General features: G+C 34.6%; 2 protein-coding genes across 11 annotated transcripts in view; both read left to right on the plus strand.

The window, feature by feature from the left end:
* Positions 1-13,063, plus strand: part of LOC108978303 (arf-GAP with SH3 domain, ANK repeat and PH domain-containing protein 2) — a 21,965-nt gene extending 8,902 nt beyond the window's left edge. For 7 of the 9 annotated variants that reach the window (XM_018948500.1, XM_018948501.1, XM_018948505.1 and 4 more), the window contains exons 3-17: positions 5,118-5,190; positions 5,262-5,407; positions 5,497-5,751; positions 5,892-5,977; positions 6,140-6,579; positions 7,240-7,399; positions 7,458-7,733; positions 7,795-8,278; positions 8,342-8,461; positions 8,532-8,904; positions 8,969-9,484; positions 9,537-9,616; positions 9,952-9,999; positions 10,318-10,563; positions 10,622-10,819. In XM_018948500.1, coding sequence (XP_018804045.1) covers positions 5,118-5,190; positions 5,262-5,407; positions 5,497-5,751; positions 5,892-5,977; positions 6,140-6,579; positions 7,240-7,399; positions 7,458-7,733; positions 7,795-8,278; positions 8,342-8,461; positions 8,532-8,904; positions 8,969-9,484; positions 9,537-9,616; positions 9,952-9,999; positions 10,318-10,563; positions 10,622-10,819 — 3,501 coding nt within the window. Of the gene's footprint in view, positions 1-5,117; positions 5,191-5,261; positions 5,408-5,496; positions 5,752-5,891; positions 5,978-6,139; positions 6,580-7,239; positions 7,400-7,457; positions 7,734-7,794; positions 8,279-8,341; positions 8,462-8,531; positions 8,905-8,968; positions 9,485-9,536; positions 9,617-9,951; positions 10,000-10,317; positions 10,564-10,621 lie in introns of all 9 variants that reach the window. The other 2 variants (XM_018948506.1, XM_018948508.1) reach the window with 2 other exon arrangements.
* Positions 13,064-13,792: 729 nt separating this feature from the next.
* LOC108978325 (cullin-4A) lies at positions 13,793-18,423 on the plus strand. Of its 2 annotated transcripts, XM_018948547.1 has the most exons (13): positions 13,793-14,108; positions 14,260-14,792; positions 14,865-15,103; positions 15,159-15,283; positions 15,349-15,684; positions 15,745-15,931; positions 15,993-16,185; positions 16,253-16,389; positions 16,449-16,838; positions 16,899-17,006; positions 17,064-17,234; positions 17,301-17,453; positions 17,545-17,640. In XM_018948547.1, the coding sequence occupies exons 2-13, from the start codon at positions 14,402-14,404 to the stop codon at positions 17,638-17,640; spliced, it is 2,526 nt and encodes an 841-aa protein (XP_018804092.1). In that variant the 5' UTR covers positions 13,793-14,108; positions 14,260-14,401. The 2 variants fall into 2 exon arrangements, with proteins under 2 accessions (XP_018804092.1, XP_018804094.1); XM_018948549.1 differs by lacking the exon at positions 13,793-14,108 and having other exon boundaries at positions 14,402-14,792; positions 17,545-18,423.
* Positions 18,424-18,702: the final 279 nt, after the last annotated feature.

Below are 18,702 nucleotides of genomic sequence, written 5' to 3' on the forward strand. Positions count from 1 at the left end.
CGGTTCACAACCACGCCTGAAATCTCGATTATCACTTTATCATGCGAGAGTATAAAATGTTCGGTGACACCCGAACTTAGCCCTTCCTTACTTGTTTCAAATACGCGTGATTTCCGGGAGGAGTTAATAGCCTTTGTTTGTACTAAAAATTAGGCGAATTTATGATTGAGAGACGTAAAGTAATAAGTTTGCGCAATGTTCAGGATAAAGCGTTGTAATGAATCATATAATTTTTTGTTTTATATTTTTATTACTAAATTYTCAAATATGTATGTATATGTATATAAACGAGTTAGAACTTATCACAACCTAACGTTATATGGTAAAAATTTTAATGGCTTGTGTTTTATCAGTAAAGTTGAAATAGAACAGTGCCATTATGAGACATAGAATTGGAATTTTTGAAATGCCGAAAGAAAATGTATACAACTTTTGTGCATATAATATATGTACATGTGTGTACATGTATGTAAGTAAAATAATAATACCGGCAAACCATACATATATAATCTATATTGAATACTCACACGCAGCTATCTGTACAAATGGTATTATCACACTTATACCTTGTACATACATACATACATGCGCTTACATGCATTGATATGCGCTGATTGTACTTGCGTTCACGAATGCACATTCTTAGCAGTGCGACATGCCTGTATGTCGTTTGGAAAGTGTTGATTTTAACTCTGAATGATTTGGTCAGTGACCAACGAATATATCTATATGTGTACGTTTAAAAAAACAAAGTTCAATACCACAACATATCACATATCGAGTTAATTTAACCAATTTGAACTTTACTTGTTTTTAAATTTATAAGAGTTACATTTTATATTGATTAAAATTGACCTGCAAGTTTAATTAGAGTTCAAATATACATATATGTACATATATATATTTAAGTACTTATCTTATAAAATGAAATCAGAATACATACCTTATTAGAAATAACACAATCTGATCAAATGTGTACCTAAAGTTTAAGGTGTTTTAGTACGAGTCTAGCATTAACACGCTTCATACCATCACCATTAACCAAATGTTTTGAGTTGATCTATAAGAGATCTACATATTTCTCTGATGTCAACATTATAATTTTCCAGTACTGTTTTTTAACTTTTTCGAAGTCCATAACAACGGTAGATAGACGACTCGCATGAAGCAAGTTTTCGATGAACTAAATTCGAAGAACTAAATTCTCAAAATCCCTTCTGCAAACGATTCCGTAGACGTGTTTCCATTAAAAAGTTTTTTTCTGAAGTACATAAAGTGAATTCGGTTTTTTTTCACGATGATTGGAATTATTCAACAAAGCAACTCCATTACATTTTATGTGCGAAATCAAATTTCTGGTACCGAAACGTTTAGAATGTTGGAAAAGAAAGAAATGAGCAAATGTTTTTGTACAAATTATTCAAAGAGGACGAGAACACGTTGACGACGAACCATGTCCAGGGCGGGCATCAACATCAGCTGTTGATCAACAAGTCAATAAAATAAATTAATTTGTGCTTGAGGATTGGCGAGATCTCGTCTCTTTGGAATATCGGCAAGATCAGTGAAAACCAAKATCATTTGGGCCTAAGGAAAGTGAAAGGTTGGTTGGTTTCAAAATCACTTATTTCTTTTTTGAAAACAGCGTCGCGTTAACGTCTTTGAAACAATGCTTTCCGACAACCCGGATGTCATGAAACAATATTACCGGGGATCAGTCTTGCATCAATGGTTACTACCGGAAACATAAGATCAATCGTGGCAAAGGTGATTTGAAACCGAAAAAAACACGTCAAAACAGGTCAAGAATCTAGGTTATGTTGTCAGTTTTCTTCGATTATAAGTGTAGTGCCCTCCGAACTCCTTCCGACCAGTCAAACTTTCAACAAGGAGTACTATTTGAGTGTTATGTGTTGTTTGCGCGAAGCTATTCGTAAGAAGAGGCCGGAATTATGGACAACTCTTGATTTTTGCACCACGATAATGTACCGTTGTATACATGATTTATTCTTCGTGAGTTTTTATCAAAATTTTCAACAATATAGTGCCGCAACCATCGTATTCGTTTGATTACGCACCGTATGACTTCTGGCTATTCAACAAACTTAAACGACCACTTCTGGGAAACCGTCTAAAACAGTTAACAACTGTTGCGGCCAAGGGKACCATTTTGAGAGACTACTTTGAAGATTAAGTTAAGATTTTGAAAATTATAAACAAAGTCTTACTATTTTTTGCCCATAGTAGTATGCATCTATTCGAAATACTCAACTAATAACCACTCCCCATGGAGGACTACTTTCGTAGTTACTTCCTTAACTAGAGAATAACATATATACATACATATGTATATGGCATATGATATAAGGCTTTCATATACTCATACATACCATATGTATTATTTTGTTTGTTTCAATTAAAGCGTAATCAAAGTAGTTGAGTGGTGCAGTACTATGTCTTTTTATTCGATTAACATCAATGTTTTCGTATATAATTTATTTGTTATTTATGACTTCTGCTGATAAATAAAGCATTATAAGAGCATGTATGTATTGGTATGTCAAGCAACGAAAGAAAAATGTGTTTACAATTAAGTAGTATGTGCATTCCTACACACATACAAACATTCAAATATACATACGAAATAAGTGCATATGCACGCAAAATGAAATGGGTGAGCCACTGACTCGTTCACGTAAATTAAAAATGAACAAATTCAGTTTTTGTTTTATTTATTCTGCGTGCACAAATAAATGGGTTATTAAGTTTAATAACTGAGACGACCTTGTATCGTTTTCGAATCGGTTGCAGGCCATCGTCGGGTCGACCGTTCATTTTGCTCAGTTCCGTACAATTGTTTACATAAATGTTTTATAAAATGCAAAATCAAATTAAATCGCAATGAAATGTAATAAATTTGATCACCATTGCAGTAACAAGATGTGATAATACCCAAGCAAAGACGCTTGTATTAATGCTATGAACAGGGCGTATGCACTGATAACTTCCTGTAGTCTTCTTCGATTCCAAACAATAGTTAAATCATTGAAGGAGGGCGTAAATTGTTTTGTGTTTAAATTAAATTTATTTAAAATAATTAGAATTAATTACACMAAAAAAAACCAAAAAAGTCGAATCTTATGATATGTTCCTTATGCAGATTGCTTCAGGCTCTTGCTAGAAATAGAAGCTCCTTCCAACACCCTTGCGGTGACTAATTTGACTAATAAAAACTAAATTTTCACCTATTTTAATAAAAATATTTATTATTGCTTTCTAAATCGGCTCTTGCGTCAAGGCTTCATCCAATTTTACTACTCCTGTGATTTTTGTTGTAGCGGCAGAGAAAATATATTACGTTTACAGTCTTTGGCCGGATAATAATACTTTTGTTATAAGCCTCGACTGGGGTGACGTCAGTGCTTTAAGCGAACTTTGTTTTTTCCGCCTTGGGGCTCAATTTTTTTGTTAAGCTATCTCTGTTAGACATAGGTTTTGTACGAGTCTAGTTTTAACACGCTTCACACTCAGAACATTACCCAATCTCAAACAAACTGTTGGGTCGATCCATCAGAGATACTGAGATTCTCTGCTATTTCTCTGATGTCAATATGACGATTTTTTGTTATCGTCGTCAATAGAGATAGATGGACGACTAGTATGATGCAAGTTGTCGAGGACTTCACGATCTAGACTGAATGCTTTGTGACATTCGAATACGTTGTTCAAACTTTTTAATACTCGTGCACCATGTTTCTACAGCGTATAATAGTTTAGTTAACCTAAAAATAAGGGAGTTAGATATAGAGTTATATATATGCATATATATATAAATGATCAAGATGACGAGGCGAGTTGAAATCCGGGTGACTGTCTGTCGTCCGTCCGTCTGTGCAAGCTGTAACTTGAGTAAAAATGAAAATAAAGAAGAAAAAATGATGAGTTCGTAGATGGGCGTAATCGGACCACTGCCAAGTTCTCATAACGTCATTAACCGAGAACGTATAAGTACCATAACTAAATAACTCTAAAGGTATCACATTGCATAGGGGCATCCGTGCGCTAAAAATTTTGAAAAAGTGGTCTTGGGCCCTTGGGGCTTTTATAGGTTTAWTGTGCATATCTCTTAGACCACAATAGCGAAATTCTTCTTCTTCTTCTTAATTGGCGTAGACACCGCTTACGCGATTATAGCCGAGCTAACAACAGCGCGCCAGTCGTTGCTTCTTTTCGCTACGTGGCGCCAATTGGTCCTTCTCCACCTGGTCCTTCTCTCTCAGTTGTTGTCATCGTCCAAGCCTCTGCACCATATGGCAGGACTGGTATTATGAGTGACTTATAGAGTTTGGTTTTTGTTTGTCGAGAGAGGACTTTGCTTCTCAATTGCCTACTCAGTCCGAATTAGCACCTGTTGGCGAGAGTTATCCTACGTTGGATTTCCAGGCTGACATTGTTGGGGGTGTTTACGACGGTTCCAAGATAGACGAAATTATCGACGACTTCAAAGTTATGATTGTCAACAGTGACGTGAGAGCCTAGTCGCGAGTGCGACGACTGTTTGTTTGATGACAAGAGATATTTCGTCTTGCYCTCGTTCACTGCCAGATCCATTTGCTTTGCTTCCTTTTCCAGTCTGGAGAATGCAGAACCAACGGCGCGGGTGTTGAAGCCGATGATATTGATATCATACGATAGAACTGTACACTCTTATAGAAGATTGTACGGAGCTTTTGGTGCTGCTCAACGTCAGTTTACATAGCCGTATTAGTTTTGCGGGGATACCAAATTCAGACATCGCGGCATAAAGGCAGCTCCTTTTCGTGCTGTCGAAAGAAGCTCTGAAATCGACGAAGAGGTGGTGAGTGTCGATTTACTTTGTCTACTTATTTTCTATATTTTGTATGAAGTATTAAGAACTTTCCAGTTCTCCGTTCCCACAGACTCAGATTTTTTACCCGGTCAAGGATTGCCAACCCGGAAAATTCTGCCGTTATAACAACAACAACAACTTTTCAGTTCTAAATATCATTATACATATGTATATAGTAGAAAACATTGACAAATAATCCTCCTTTTGACTTATGATACTTAGAAAGCTTTATAATTATTATTTACAGCGTCTTGAATTCGATCGGGAAGGTCTAACAAAATTGAAAAAAGCCGTGAAAGCGATACACAATTCCGGAAACAGTAAGTATATCGCAGCTGTCATTTGAAGTGGCCGCCATTCATCATATTCAAATATTTTATTTCCAACACAGCACATGTGGACAATGAAATGTTTCTGGTGGGCGCTTTGGAGCGCCTTGGCGGCAAGGTGATTGATCAAGATGAACCGGATATCGGTGCTGCATTTCTCAAGTTCTCCGTCGTCACAAAGGAGCTTAGCGCTTTAATGAAAACCCTGGTAGGTTTCTGAGAAAATGCGAATTTATTCTTTCGATTTAAWAATTCGCTTAATCGGTTCTTGCTGTTTCCGTTTAATTTTTGATGCAGATGCAAAACATCAATAACATCATCATGTTTCCGGTGGATTCAATGCTGAAGAGCGAGCTGCGTGGTGTGAAGGGCGACATGAAACGACCTTTCGACAAGGCCGCAAAGGATTACGAAGCGAAATTCATAAAAATCGAAAAAGAGAAAAAGGCGCAAGCCAAAGAGGCAGGCATGGTGCGTACCGAAATCGATGCAGCTGTCGTCGCAGATGAAATGGAAAAGGAACGACGTCTCTATCAGTTGCAAACGTGTGAGGTAAGTGTATGCATTCACTACCTCGTGTAAGCATTTTTTCACATTTCTAATTGGTTGTGTATGTTTATTTTTATATTGTTTTAATGATTCCTTTTTATTGCATCGTATCACATTGCTGCTTTGTGTCGACCACCTTGCAGTATTTATTGAAATATAAGGAAATTAAAACAAAAACTGGTATAGAGCTGCTGCAGCATTTCATCGAGTATTATCACGCGCTAAATAAGTAAGTCAATTGTAATTTATGTACAGACAAATATGCGTTTGTGTACTGAGTAACGCGCATGCGCTTGTGTTTTGCATACTAATTCATTTCAATTGTTAATTCATTTGAATGTAATCGTTACTAATTTTTTGTATTTTTTTTTACACAAAAACTCTCCGCCAGTTACTTCAAGGATGGCTTACAAACAATCGAACACTTTGGCACGTACATTAGCGATTTAAGCGAGAAACTGCAATTGATCAAGCAAAAGCAAGATGAAGATCGACGCAGTTTACTCGATTTACGAACACTATTGCGCAGTACGCCCGATTTTGAGCGAGCGGATAATATGCCGGAGAAGGGTGCCGCTAATGCTGGTGGTTATTCKCTGCACCAATTGCAGGGCGATAAGCATCACGGTGTGACACGCTCAGGCCATCTGTTGAAAAAGAGTGAGGGCAAAGTGCGACGAGTCTGGCAGAAAAGACGTTGTCGTGTAACAGCTGACGGTTTTTTGGACATTTGCCATGCGGATGAGTCGAAGCCGCCAACACGCGTCAATTTATTGACATGCCAAATTAAGCCCGTACCAGATGACAAACGCGGCTTTGATCTAATCAGTTGTAAGTGCTCTTAGCTAATATGGAAATGACTTAAAATTATTATTATCAGGTTTGGAAATAATAAGCTGTTAAAATAAGAATTGAATCGACATATTTTTTTTTATTTTATAAATTTATATTTTTTTTTGTAATTCTGAAAATCCTAATTAAATTAAGAAATTAAATAAAAAATGTTATTCCCAAGTTAATAATTAAAAATTAAAAAATTAAGTACTTCTTTGCCTTCTACYAATTCTTTTGAAAAGGATAGCTTTTTAATAACATTTCAACCGAGTTACACAATTTTTGTCTTATATCCATTTAATTGCTTTTAATTATAAAGTTTCAGCTAGGATTAAATCTTTCCTTTTTTTATTCCTTTTCTATCAAGCTTTTAATTTGTAAAATTACTTTTTTTATTATTTATTACACCAATTTGTATATTTAAAAAATATTTAAAAAAAATTATATTTAAAATTTCCTATTTGATTAATATTTCATCCGAGGGATCAATAATTTAAAATCGGAATTAAAAATTCAAACATTTTGTTTTTGGTGGCAGAATTAAAAATTGAGAATCTAATTTGAGTTACAAAATTCGCTGCYCACATTATTATAAAGTATGAAATATAAATAACAACAAAGAATTAATTTAAATTTATATTTGTTGTTTTATTTTAGACAATCGTCCATACCATTTTCAAGCTGAAGATGAGGCAGACCAAAAAGCCTGGATGGCAGTTCTGGCTAACTGCAAAGAGAAGGCTTTAGCTAAAGCATTCCAACATGCGAATCCGCAAATGAGTCCAAGTCTTGTGGAACTTCAAAAGACTGTTATACGGTACATTTGTGTTATTTAAATTTTATGCATAACTATTTTTAAACAATATTATTTTCAGATACGTCCAAATGCTACCCGGCAATGATCAGTGTTGCGATTGTGGTTCCCGAAATGATGTCACATGGATCAGTTTAAATTTCGGCATACTCGTTTGCATACAATGCTCGGGTGTGCATCGTGATCTGGGTGTACACCATTCCCGTATACAAAGCCTCACATTAGACAATTTGACCACAGCAAATCTATTAATTGCGCGTGCCATGGGTAATAGTACACTAAATGACATAATGGAAGCCACGTTGGGGAAGGGTAAACTCACACCAGATAGTACAATGTAGGTATTTGCTTTAAAACAGATTTTTTTATTTAAACTATGTATTTTGCTTGTTTTTTAGGGAAGAGCGTTATGATTTCATACGCGCGAAATATGTTGCAAAACGTTATGTGATGCGCACGTGTGCGGACGACAATGAATTGCGTTGTGATCTCGAACAAGCCATTGTCAATGCGGATATTAGTCAACTGTTGCAGGTCTGGGCTGAAGGCGCTGACCTTACATGTTGCCTGCCATCGTCAGATGCGGGCGAGACAGCATTGCATTTGGCTGTGTTGCGTGAAATGATGGGTTCCACATTGCATATTGTCGATTTTCTTATACAGAATATGCCACCAAAGGGTCTTAATAAGTCCACCAACCCGCCAAGTATTATTGACGCGATCGGCAAGAATACCGCATTACATTTGTGTGCACTGCACGATCGTCGTGAATGCATGAAATTGTTGTTACGTTCCGGGGCCGATTACGAACTGCGGAATTCTCAAAATAAAACACCACTCGACATAGCCAAAGAAATGGGTCATAATGCCTGCAAAGAGCTGGTTGGTATTTCAATCGAAATTAAATTTATGTACTATTTATTTTTCTTTTTTACTTTGGTACAGATTGAGTGTGCAATGCGGCGCGAAAAGAGCGCCTTTGATCACATCAACACAGATTGGAATTTGCCAAACGAAGATGGATCTACCGATTTCTCTGATGATGACACAATGGTTGATGAGCGGGTAAAATGAAATTGAGCTGAAATATATAAAGAAAACCACATATTATATATTCCCACTTTCGTTTACACAGAAATCGCGTTCTCGTCCACCTAGCTTTGCTGGCGGCGATTCGCCGGTGTTGCGATCTCGTTCCTCAACTTGTGATTCAATACAAAGCAGTTCTAGTCCAATTGCCAACTGCCCAAGTCGACAGTTCACATTACCGTCCGGTGTACCCACTTACCCACAATCGGCGGGCACWTCGCCAAAGCAGCATGTAGCAATGGGTCAGTATTTAAGTGGTGGTGCCGTTATTGATAGCGTTGGACGTGGTTCCACCAACGCTGGAGGTGGTGGCGGCTCCAGTCCGAGTTCTGCTTCAAGTCAAAGTGGACGAATTTCTAGAAGTATTGCCAGCAGTGARCTRGTRCACATACCAGGCGCTCGTAAGTCAACATCTGCAGGTAATTAAAATTTATAACGAATTTATCAAAATTATATATAATTTGTGTTTAATTATATACATAGCAAATATGAATTCGCTAAAAAAGCGTACAGCACCGGCTCCGCCGCCTGGTGTGACATCAACTGCTAATACAACAACAACCAATTCTATGTATGGCACATTGCCTCATCCACCGCGACATTCTCAAAATTTTGATACAACCGATTTACGAAATCTAAATCATAAAAATCAGTCGATGGATGTGGTATATGGTACACTGCCGCATTTGCGTTCAGTGGATAGCAGCCCACGTATCAGCGGCAGTCATGGTGCCATGCATAGTTTTTACGATCGCTATGATAAGACACAAGTTGTATCCCAAGACCCGAATGGCAGTAGTGGAGGTGGTGGTAATATGATACCAGTTCTCACAACATTTGGTCAYAAACGCTCGCCTAGCGGTGAATCTGTGAATCGTAACATCCACTTGGCTGGCGCAAAATTGGTACTACCGCCTGCGGGTGAAATTCCTCAACTAAAGCACGTTGACAAATCTGCTTTAACACGTCCGAAAATTCCACCGCCAGGACCGCCACAAGGTATATGCACTATTTAAGAAAGTTAAAAAAATACTTTTATGTTTTATCATAGAACGTGATATTTCTAATGGGCAATCAAATGAGAGTATTTGTTCGCTGGAGGATACAGGACCCATTGCGCCACCCAGAAAGGTAAGAAACTATGTTTATTTAGAATAAATTCTGAGCACATTTGTGCATTTTAAAAACTAAAAATGATTCGTCCGGAAAACACCTGTAAGATTTCTTAAAATGTGAAATATCTATATTGTCGAAAAAAAAACAATTTACATTGTTCATAAGTATTTTTTGCATTAGAAAAACCAAATACTCGGAACRTCGTCATTGATATTTTTTTTAAAATAATTTTACGGTTAAAACTACAAATCGTTCATATCATAAAACCTTATTGTAAAAATTTACTAAACAGATATATTTTAAAATCTTCTGTAAAATATACTGAATTAAAAATTATAATCAATTTACAGCGCAAAATAACAAATCTATTGAGAATATCCCAACCAAGTGAAGAGACGGTAAAGAGTTCACAATTTGTTTTAATTAATCTTTATGTCTGTTCTTTTGTTGTTCTTTTTATCTTTTTAAAATTTGTGTATATTTTTGATAAAGTTTTGTCTTCTTGAAAGCGCCTCTCCAATGCCATCAATAATAACAATAAAAACGCAAACTTTTGCTCAGCTTGCGATGCAATAAATACAGTGCGAAAGTAGTTCATCGCTGAACTCTTAAACTCATTCAGCTTGAAGCATATGCTTTGTTTCTACTAAATATTGTGTTTAAAAACAAAAATGAGTTTCAAGTAACTAACTGTTTACCTATGTTTGTTTACACAGCTCATCAACCAATCAATAAACTATAGTGATTACGAGCAATGGCATACAGAATTAGATTCCTCCGTTATTGGCGGCGGCCATGGGGGTGGTGATGGCAACGGCCGTGGTGGCAGTGGCAGTAGCGGTGGTGGCTTAGATAACTCCGCCGACTCTAATCTGTCAAGTGATAATGATCGTATTAGTTCTTCGCCAGACAATCAATTAAAGAGCGGCTCAAGCAACASCGGTGGTGGAAAATTTAATTATGTATGTAGAATTTTGGACATTATAAASTTGATATATTTCATATCTCTCTAACAAACAGAATGGACATCGTCGCTGTCGCGCTTTGTACGATTGCGCTGCTGATAATGATGATGAACTAGAATTCAAGGAAGGAGAGATATTAATCGTGCTCAATGAACGCACAGATGATGAAAATTGGATGGAAGGTGTGATTGAGGGTGATCCCTCACGGCATGGCATGTTTCCAGTTAGTTTTGTGCATATGCTGCCAGATTAAATGGTTACATAATAGGTATACAAAGATTGCGATGGATAATATATCGCAAAGGAATGCCACGCATTATCCCAACGACTTACTCAGTGTAAAAGTGAAGCGAAAGGAAAAGAAAATTGCGGTAAACCTAAGTAATAGTGACGCACAGACCAAAACGTATTATAACTTTATACTAAATGTAATATGGAAACAATAGAAAACTTTAAATATTTCCTTGCTAGATGATAAAGAAAATGCTACTACTACCATTTGCTTAATATATAACACTATTGTCCTGGTGATATGCTAATAATCATAATTATATACTCATAGATATACTCATAAGGAATGCATTAGTTGCGATAGTGTTTATAGCTATAAAATATAAAATACCTATAAAACTTCCACGATGCAAGTGTTGATTATTGAATATATGTGCGGCTATTTATTCATGCGTGCGACACATTTGTTTTACGAAAAAATGCCTAAGAGCGAATTTGAAATAGTTGAATTAGTTATATATTTTTTAAATTGGTTAAATTTTTTAATTGAAGTTAAATAAAAATTCATATTTACGACAAATTAGAAAAAATAATGCTCGATGATTCAATAAATTTCAGACTCAAAACATATCGACATACTGAAAATCATGTATTAAATAGTCATTCAGTTTATCAGCAAGAATCTTGTAGTATTCATATTCGCAATTTTATTTCGCAAATATTTACATTATATTTGAAACGTTAGAATATAAAAGTCGTACATGTTTATAAGATACATTCAACCAATATTTATACGTGTCAACAAAGAATTTTTAAATAAATGTTTAAAGATACTAAAAAGCAAATTTATTGCATCTGTTAGTATTCATGTTGATTCTTATTGTACATTGTCGCTGTTATCAAAGAAATTTATAAGCTTGTCTGCAGAGTGTCTAATATTATTGTGCTGCCATAGCAAGAAAGAAATGTATAATTATAATTAAAATGATAAAAAAAAATAATTTCATTGCTTAACAAAACAGGAGGAGTTAACAATATAAAGACAAATTGGTATGACTTTTGCAGACTATTATCACATACTTCATTATTATAAAAAGAATATATTTTAGTACTGCTTACACAAGTAAATTAATTAAAAGGAATGCATAAGTTAATAAAGTCAAAGCATACAGAAAAGTTTATATAATTAATAAAAAAAAAAATTAAAAACACATTTATGTATTCATAGTATATAACAAAGTTATTCCAACGTTAAAAATGCAAAARTAAAGGAAAATTTATCTTTAATTGTAAAGTATTAGCGATTAGAAACAAATTCATATAAAAAATCAAATCAAAACTGTTGTACCTACAGTTGTGTATCGAAATTGTAAAGATATATGTAGAAAACTATAGATTGTATAATAATTATGATTTAGGTTCTATTTACATATATTTATAATTTTTTATCTGCATAATGCATCTCATGTGTATGATTTACCTTTATATGCTTTATATTTTCTCTAAATGGTTTTGAAACAAATTGTTGTTAGATATTTTTGTACTATATTTTACATAGGTTGTCAGCGGCGTTTTTTAGGTTCTGACAATATATTTTATATATTTCCTTTTCATATTCCTTGCATTTGTAGGTACGTATATGTACATATCCACAGAATGTGTATTATACTTATACTCGCTTCAGTATTCATCAACTGTAATCATTACTATTAGCACTATTATATTACAGCGACTATCAAAAAATGAAATCTTCAAAGTTACTGTCTGTATACAAAACAATAAACTAAAAGTATCATTATATAATAATTTAATTTATATTTTAATAGATCAATAATATATTTATATATTTTACTAAGCGAAACATACACAATGACAACTAAGTACWCTGTTTATTATGTCACAAATATTGTAATTAAAGGTTGTTATTGTGTTGTCTGCATGTTTGTATATTTATCCCAAAGTCATACTCACACTATATTCAGTAATGTACTCTATATTTATTATCAATTCTATTTTTTAATTATTGAATAAATGTAGAAGAAGTAAGTTGTTCGATGTCCAACAAAATTGTTAGGAGGTTAAACCAACATTTAACAACCACAGACGTTTTTGTGTACACATACATATTTGTATATATTTTCCTTGCCCTTTGAATAGTTTTTAATAGTTACTAGCTGTGGTAAGGTTATATGAAAATAAAGTTAAAGTACATATGGATATGAACAAAACATTAAATAAACAAATGGTTGAATTATCATGATCTAAATGAATTCGTGTTTTATTGCAAGTAGTGGGCGTAAGGAGCATGCCTTTTAATAATTTATTACAATTTGGCAATAATTTTTTGTTATTTATAATTTATAATAACGTTCGCTTAAATTTTTTTTTGTATCTATTTGAATTTTGGTTTAACTTTTTCCAAAATTAATTAAAATCGATAATATGAGATTCGATTTACTAGAACTAATAAAATTGATAAAACCATATATTTATATTTTATAAATAAATAGGATGTCATAATTTGAATAAAAAAAAAACGTTTATCAGCACTGTTAAAGAACGTCAGCTGAAAGGTGTCTGTAGTTAAGAAGAATAAGAACTAATGCCGCGCTACTCTAGTCATAAACATTATTATGCTGCCATCCAGTTAGAATTATGAACATTAAAATTCGAACCGAAAAAGAATCAATCATTTTAAGTATACTGAAATACAGTACAGTAAGCAGTAGTATCATGGGTAAATGTTCAGGAGAGCGGCTTTTCCGAAAACGTACACCAATTTTCACGGGAAATGTCTTAAAATTCGTGTTTTTAATTCCGATTTACGATGCACTTTTTCGGAAAAGCCGCTCTCCTGAACATTTACCGTATCATGATTTGACAAATGATGTCCCATTTAAAATAAATAATATTTTATTTTCAAATGCCATTGAGTGCATTACATAAAATTTGGTATTGTGCTTGTTTTTGTTAGTCTGGCAGCGATGGCATCGACATCAAAAGCAGCAGCAGCAGCAGCACTAGCAGCGGTAGTGATTGAAAGAAAATAAAGACATATTTTGCAATTGGATTTTCGACGTTATAATATAAATAATAGATGTTTTGTATATGGTTTAAATTAATCTGAAAGATTTTGAAGTGTGTTTACAGTATTGTGAGTGGTACTACAAAATTTTGCTACACGTTTTTCATATGAAAAACTTAGGGTGGTAATCCGTACGATATACGACGGCAATCAGGCATCCAGCTGAAGTATCACCATCCATTTGCGAACGTCAGAGTAGTAGTAGAAGCGTAAAGTTATATCGAAGGTGAGAAAAATTCGCCAATGCGGAAGCAAATGAAATAAAATTATTTGTAACCCAGGCAACTTTACATCGTTTCGATATGATGTAAAAATTTTTTTATATTACATTTGATACCTGCTGTTTGTTTATTTATAATCCGTATTGATATTTCCAGGTTTTTTCGTGTCCAGAGCTTTATTTGACTTGTATTTAAAGTGGTGATAGTTTCTTGAAAAAAAAAAAAACAAACAGTAATAGTAGGGCTGTAAATACCGCCGTCACCATTAGCGCCGCTGGTGCATTGCGGAGAGCGAACTATGAGCGCCGCTAAAAAATACAAACTTATGGACACAAATGACCAATTGCAGGATACTGAGAATTACACAAGCAATCGTTTAAGAAAACAAGGGGAAAGTAATTTTTATAGTCCCTCCACTTCGGCTCGTTGTGCTTTGGGACAAAATTTGAATCAACCTTCGGCAACGTCAACTTCACAACTACCGTTCAACATGAACAATAGCAATAGCAATTATGGCATCGGTAACAATACCAATGGTGAAAGACGTGCCAATTTTTCGATGTTAGATGGGGCACATATGAACGATCATCGTTCAGCCACAACTACCTCAGCGTACTTCAATAAGATGGGCGCAAATAATGCCTCAAAACCGGGAGATGTTAAAAAAATTGTAATAAAAAACTTCAAGAGTAAGTTAATGAAATTTAAAAAATGTATGCTTGATGCTCATAAATACAAATAATTTTGGTTTATATAAATAGTGAAGCCTACACTGCCGGACAATTATTCGGAACATACATGTGAAAAATTGCAAGAAGCAGTTGTTGCAATTCAACAATCAAAGCCAATTAGGTACTCATTGGAAGAACTTTATCAAGCTGTAGAAAATATGTGCAGTCATAGGATGGACGCGCAGTTATATGGAAAACTTAGAGAACTTACTGAAGCTCATGTGAAGCGCAATGTCGAATCCTTTACAGGGGGAAGCATGGACAAATTGGTAAATATAAAATGTTATTATTAATTATATTTTATGTAACATTTTGTCTTGTTAGGTATTCTTAAAAAAGATAAATGGTTGGTGGCTATCGTTTTGTCAGCAAATGATTATGATGCGCAGTATATTTTTATATTTGGATCGGACTTATGTTTTACAGAATCCTACCGTACATTCAATTTGGTGAGTGGCAAAATCAATTGAAAATTATTATGCATTTATATTTTCTTTACGTTTTTGACCAATAGGGACATGGGTCTGGATCTTTTTCGAACTCATATAGCCATGAACGATCAAGTRCAAAAACGTACGGTGGAAGGTATACTTATGTTAATCGAAAAAGAGCGAACAGGCGATGCGATAGATAGGGGATTGCTCAAGAGCCTTGTTCGAATGTTATGTGATTTACAAATTTATATTAGTGCATTCGAAGATAAATTCCTCATTGCAACAAAACAATTATACCAAGCCGAGGGACAACGTAAAATGCAAGAGCTTGATGTGCCCGAATATCTGCGCCATGTTGACAAAAGATTAGCAGAGGAAAACGAACGTCTTTTGCACTATCTAGACTCTAGTACTAAGTAAATTGTTTGATTGCTATTTAAAATGGTGATCTTGATTTGTTATTGTTTCAATTTCAGATACCCATTGATTTATACTGTAGAAAAGGAGTTACTCGCTGAACACCTCACACACATCTTACAAAAAGGTCTGGACACACTGCTGGAGGAGAATAGACTGAGTGACCTCACGCTCTTGTACAGCCTTTTAAGCCGAGTCAAAAACGGTACCGCCGAACTGTGTGGCAACTTCAATGGCTTTATTAAGGTAGAACTTTAAATTATTAAATTAAAATAGTTCATTAAATTCCTTCAATTGAATTTTGTAGAAAAAAGGACGCACTATTGTTATTGATCCGGAAAAGGATAAAAGTATGGTGCAGGATTTATTGGACTTTAAAGACAAAATGGATGTGATTGTGCGCAATTGTTTTGAACACAATGAAAAATTTACGAATTCCTTGCGAGAGGCTTTTGAGTTCTTCATAAATCAACGCGCCAATAAACCAGCCGAATTAATAGGTATGTTTTAGAGCTATAATTTYTTCCAAGTAATAATATTGTGAGTATTTAATGCTACTAATATTAGCCAAATATGTGGATATGAAGCTGCGTGCTGGWAATAAAGAAGCCACCGAAGAAGAGTTGGAACAGATACTTGATAAGATCATGGTGCTATTTCGATTTATTCACGGCAAAGATGTATTCGAGGCATTTTATAAGAAGGTAAATAAACACAACCAACAAGGCTTACGGTTTTCTTATTTTACTAATATAATTTTTAGGATTTGGCCAAACGTTTACTTGTGGGAAAGTCTGCGTCGGTGGATGCGGAAAAGAGTATGTTGTCCAAATTGAAGCAAGAGTGTGGTGGTGGATTCACTTCAAAATTGGAAGGCATGTTTAAGGATATGGAACTGAGCCGAGATATTAATATTGCTTTTAAGCAATATGTCGCAAATATGGATCGTGAAATAACAAGTATGGATTTGACTGTCAATATTCTTACCATGGGCTATTGGCCTACTTACCCGCTAACAGAAGTCACTATGCCACCACAACTTGTGAAGCCGCAACAAGTTTTCAATAAATTTTACTTGGCTAAGCACAGTGGGAGAAAGCTGCAATGGCAGCCTACACTAGGCAATTGTGTGCTCAAAGCTCAGTTTGATGCGGTATGCGATGTTTTATTAAATGTGTAACAATAATTAGTTTTCTCTTTTCTGTTTAAAAAGGGGCCTAAAGAATTGCTGGTTTCATTGTTTCAAGGGCTTGTGCTGTTACTGTTCAACGACAAAAACGCACTAAGTTTCGAGGAAATCGTTGCTGCTACAAATATTGAGGTAACACACAATTTTATAGTCTAAGTGGAAGCTAAAATATATTCTTCCTTTTAAAAGGATGGCGAGCTACGTAGAACATTACAGTCATTAGCCTGCGGACGCGCGCGTGTTATTACTAAAACACCAAAGGGTCGTGAGGTTGAGAATAAAGATTTGTTCCAGTATAATAACGAATTTACCAATAAATTGTTCCGTATCAAAATTAATCAAATTCAAATGAAAGAAACGGTATGGMAAATTTTTTACGTTTGATAAACCAATTATTTTGTTATTTATTTCTATTTTTAATTTTAGACGGAGGAGCAAAAAGCTACAGAGGAGCGTGTATTCCAAGACCGACAGTACCAAATTGATGCAGCCATTGTGAGGATAATGAAAATGCGTAAAACGCTTAGTCATAACTTACTAATCGGTGAACTTTTCAATCAACTTACGTTTCCCGTTAAGGTAATAAGCAAACATTCGCTTAAATACTATTGATAGCTAATTATTTATGACCACTTCTCAATAAATCTTTTTCCCATTTATATCTCTCCAGCCTGCTGATTTGAAAAAACGGATTGAATCACTTATAGATCGCGATTATATGGAGCGCGATAAAGATAATCAAAATCAATATAATTACGTTGCATAAATTATAATTTATAAGGCTACTTACAGCAGTTGGAAACGTTCAGAAGCGCGCCCATTTTCCATGATGTCCATTTTAGGAGTATACTCTATTTCATTTAAAATTGAAAATCAAAGCAACACATCATACACATCATATTCTGCTTTACGATCAGTTCCAACCTCTTTGCTTACGTATAATGGAATCATCTGCGTCTCCGGCCTAAATAAATTCAACATAACAACAATTTTCAATCGAGCTAGGTGTGCAACAAAGTTCTATGCTCTAGCTTAATTTGGATCTGTGAGTAAGGACTGATTTGCACAATATATGAATATGCAGAAAAGAAGCAGAAGTTAAACCCCAAGAAACAGTGTCCGTTCGTCGTATAAATAATTCAATTACAAACATATATCTATTAGTTTTCTTTTATAACTTCTGGTATAATGCAACTGTGTTTAATATAAATACCGATTAAAATTAAGTAATTTCTTATGTATGTTCCCAGGTAGACACATGTTGCTAAACGGCTTCTCTTGAAATCTAACTTTAGTGCAGTGCAGAGAAGTTGTAATTATACAAACGACATGCTAGAAAATTTGCGAAAAAAAAGATATTTTTTAACATTTTGAATGTGAAATAAGTGGGGGAAAGTAAGTAGATGCTTATGCGTAGATATGTTTAGTGTTAAATGAGTTAATATAATTCGAATGAACGCGATGGTTGGAGAAATAAAAACTTGTTCTCTTTTTATAATTTAAATCGTAGTGTATTACATATAATAATAAATACGGAGAAAAAACTATACATAAATGTAATTTTAATAATAAAAGTTTTCAGAACGTGAATATTTGATTTATGCTAATGTATTTAGTTGAAGACTTAAAAGTGGAGCAGCTTTCGAGGACAACTTTTTTATTTCACGAGGTACCTTCATGTTATTTGACAGGGATTATTTTTAAAGGCAACGGTACAATACCCGAAGGAATTGTTCAATTCGGACCACTGTATCATATAGCTGTCATACAAACGAGCTGATCAAATTTCAGTTTTTGTATGGAAAACTTTTTACTTGTGAAGGGTATT

The sequence above is a fragment of the Bactrocera latifrons genome, unplaced genomic scaffold (genome assembly GCF_001853355.1).
Source record: "Bactrocera latifrons isolate USDA-ARS-PBARC rearing strain unplaced genomic scaffold, ASM185335v1 scaffold_12, whole genome shotgun sequence".
NCBI lineage: Eukaryota > Metazoa > Arthropoda > Insecta > Diptera > Tephritidae > Bactrocera > Bactrocera latifrons.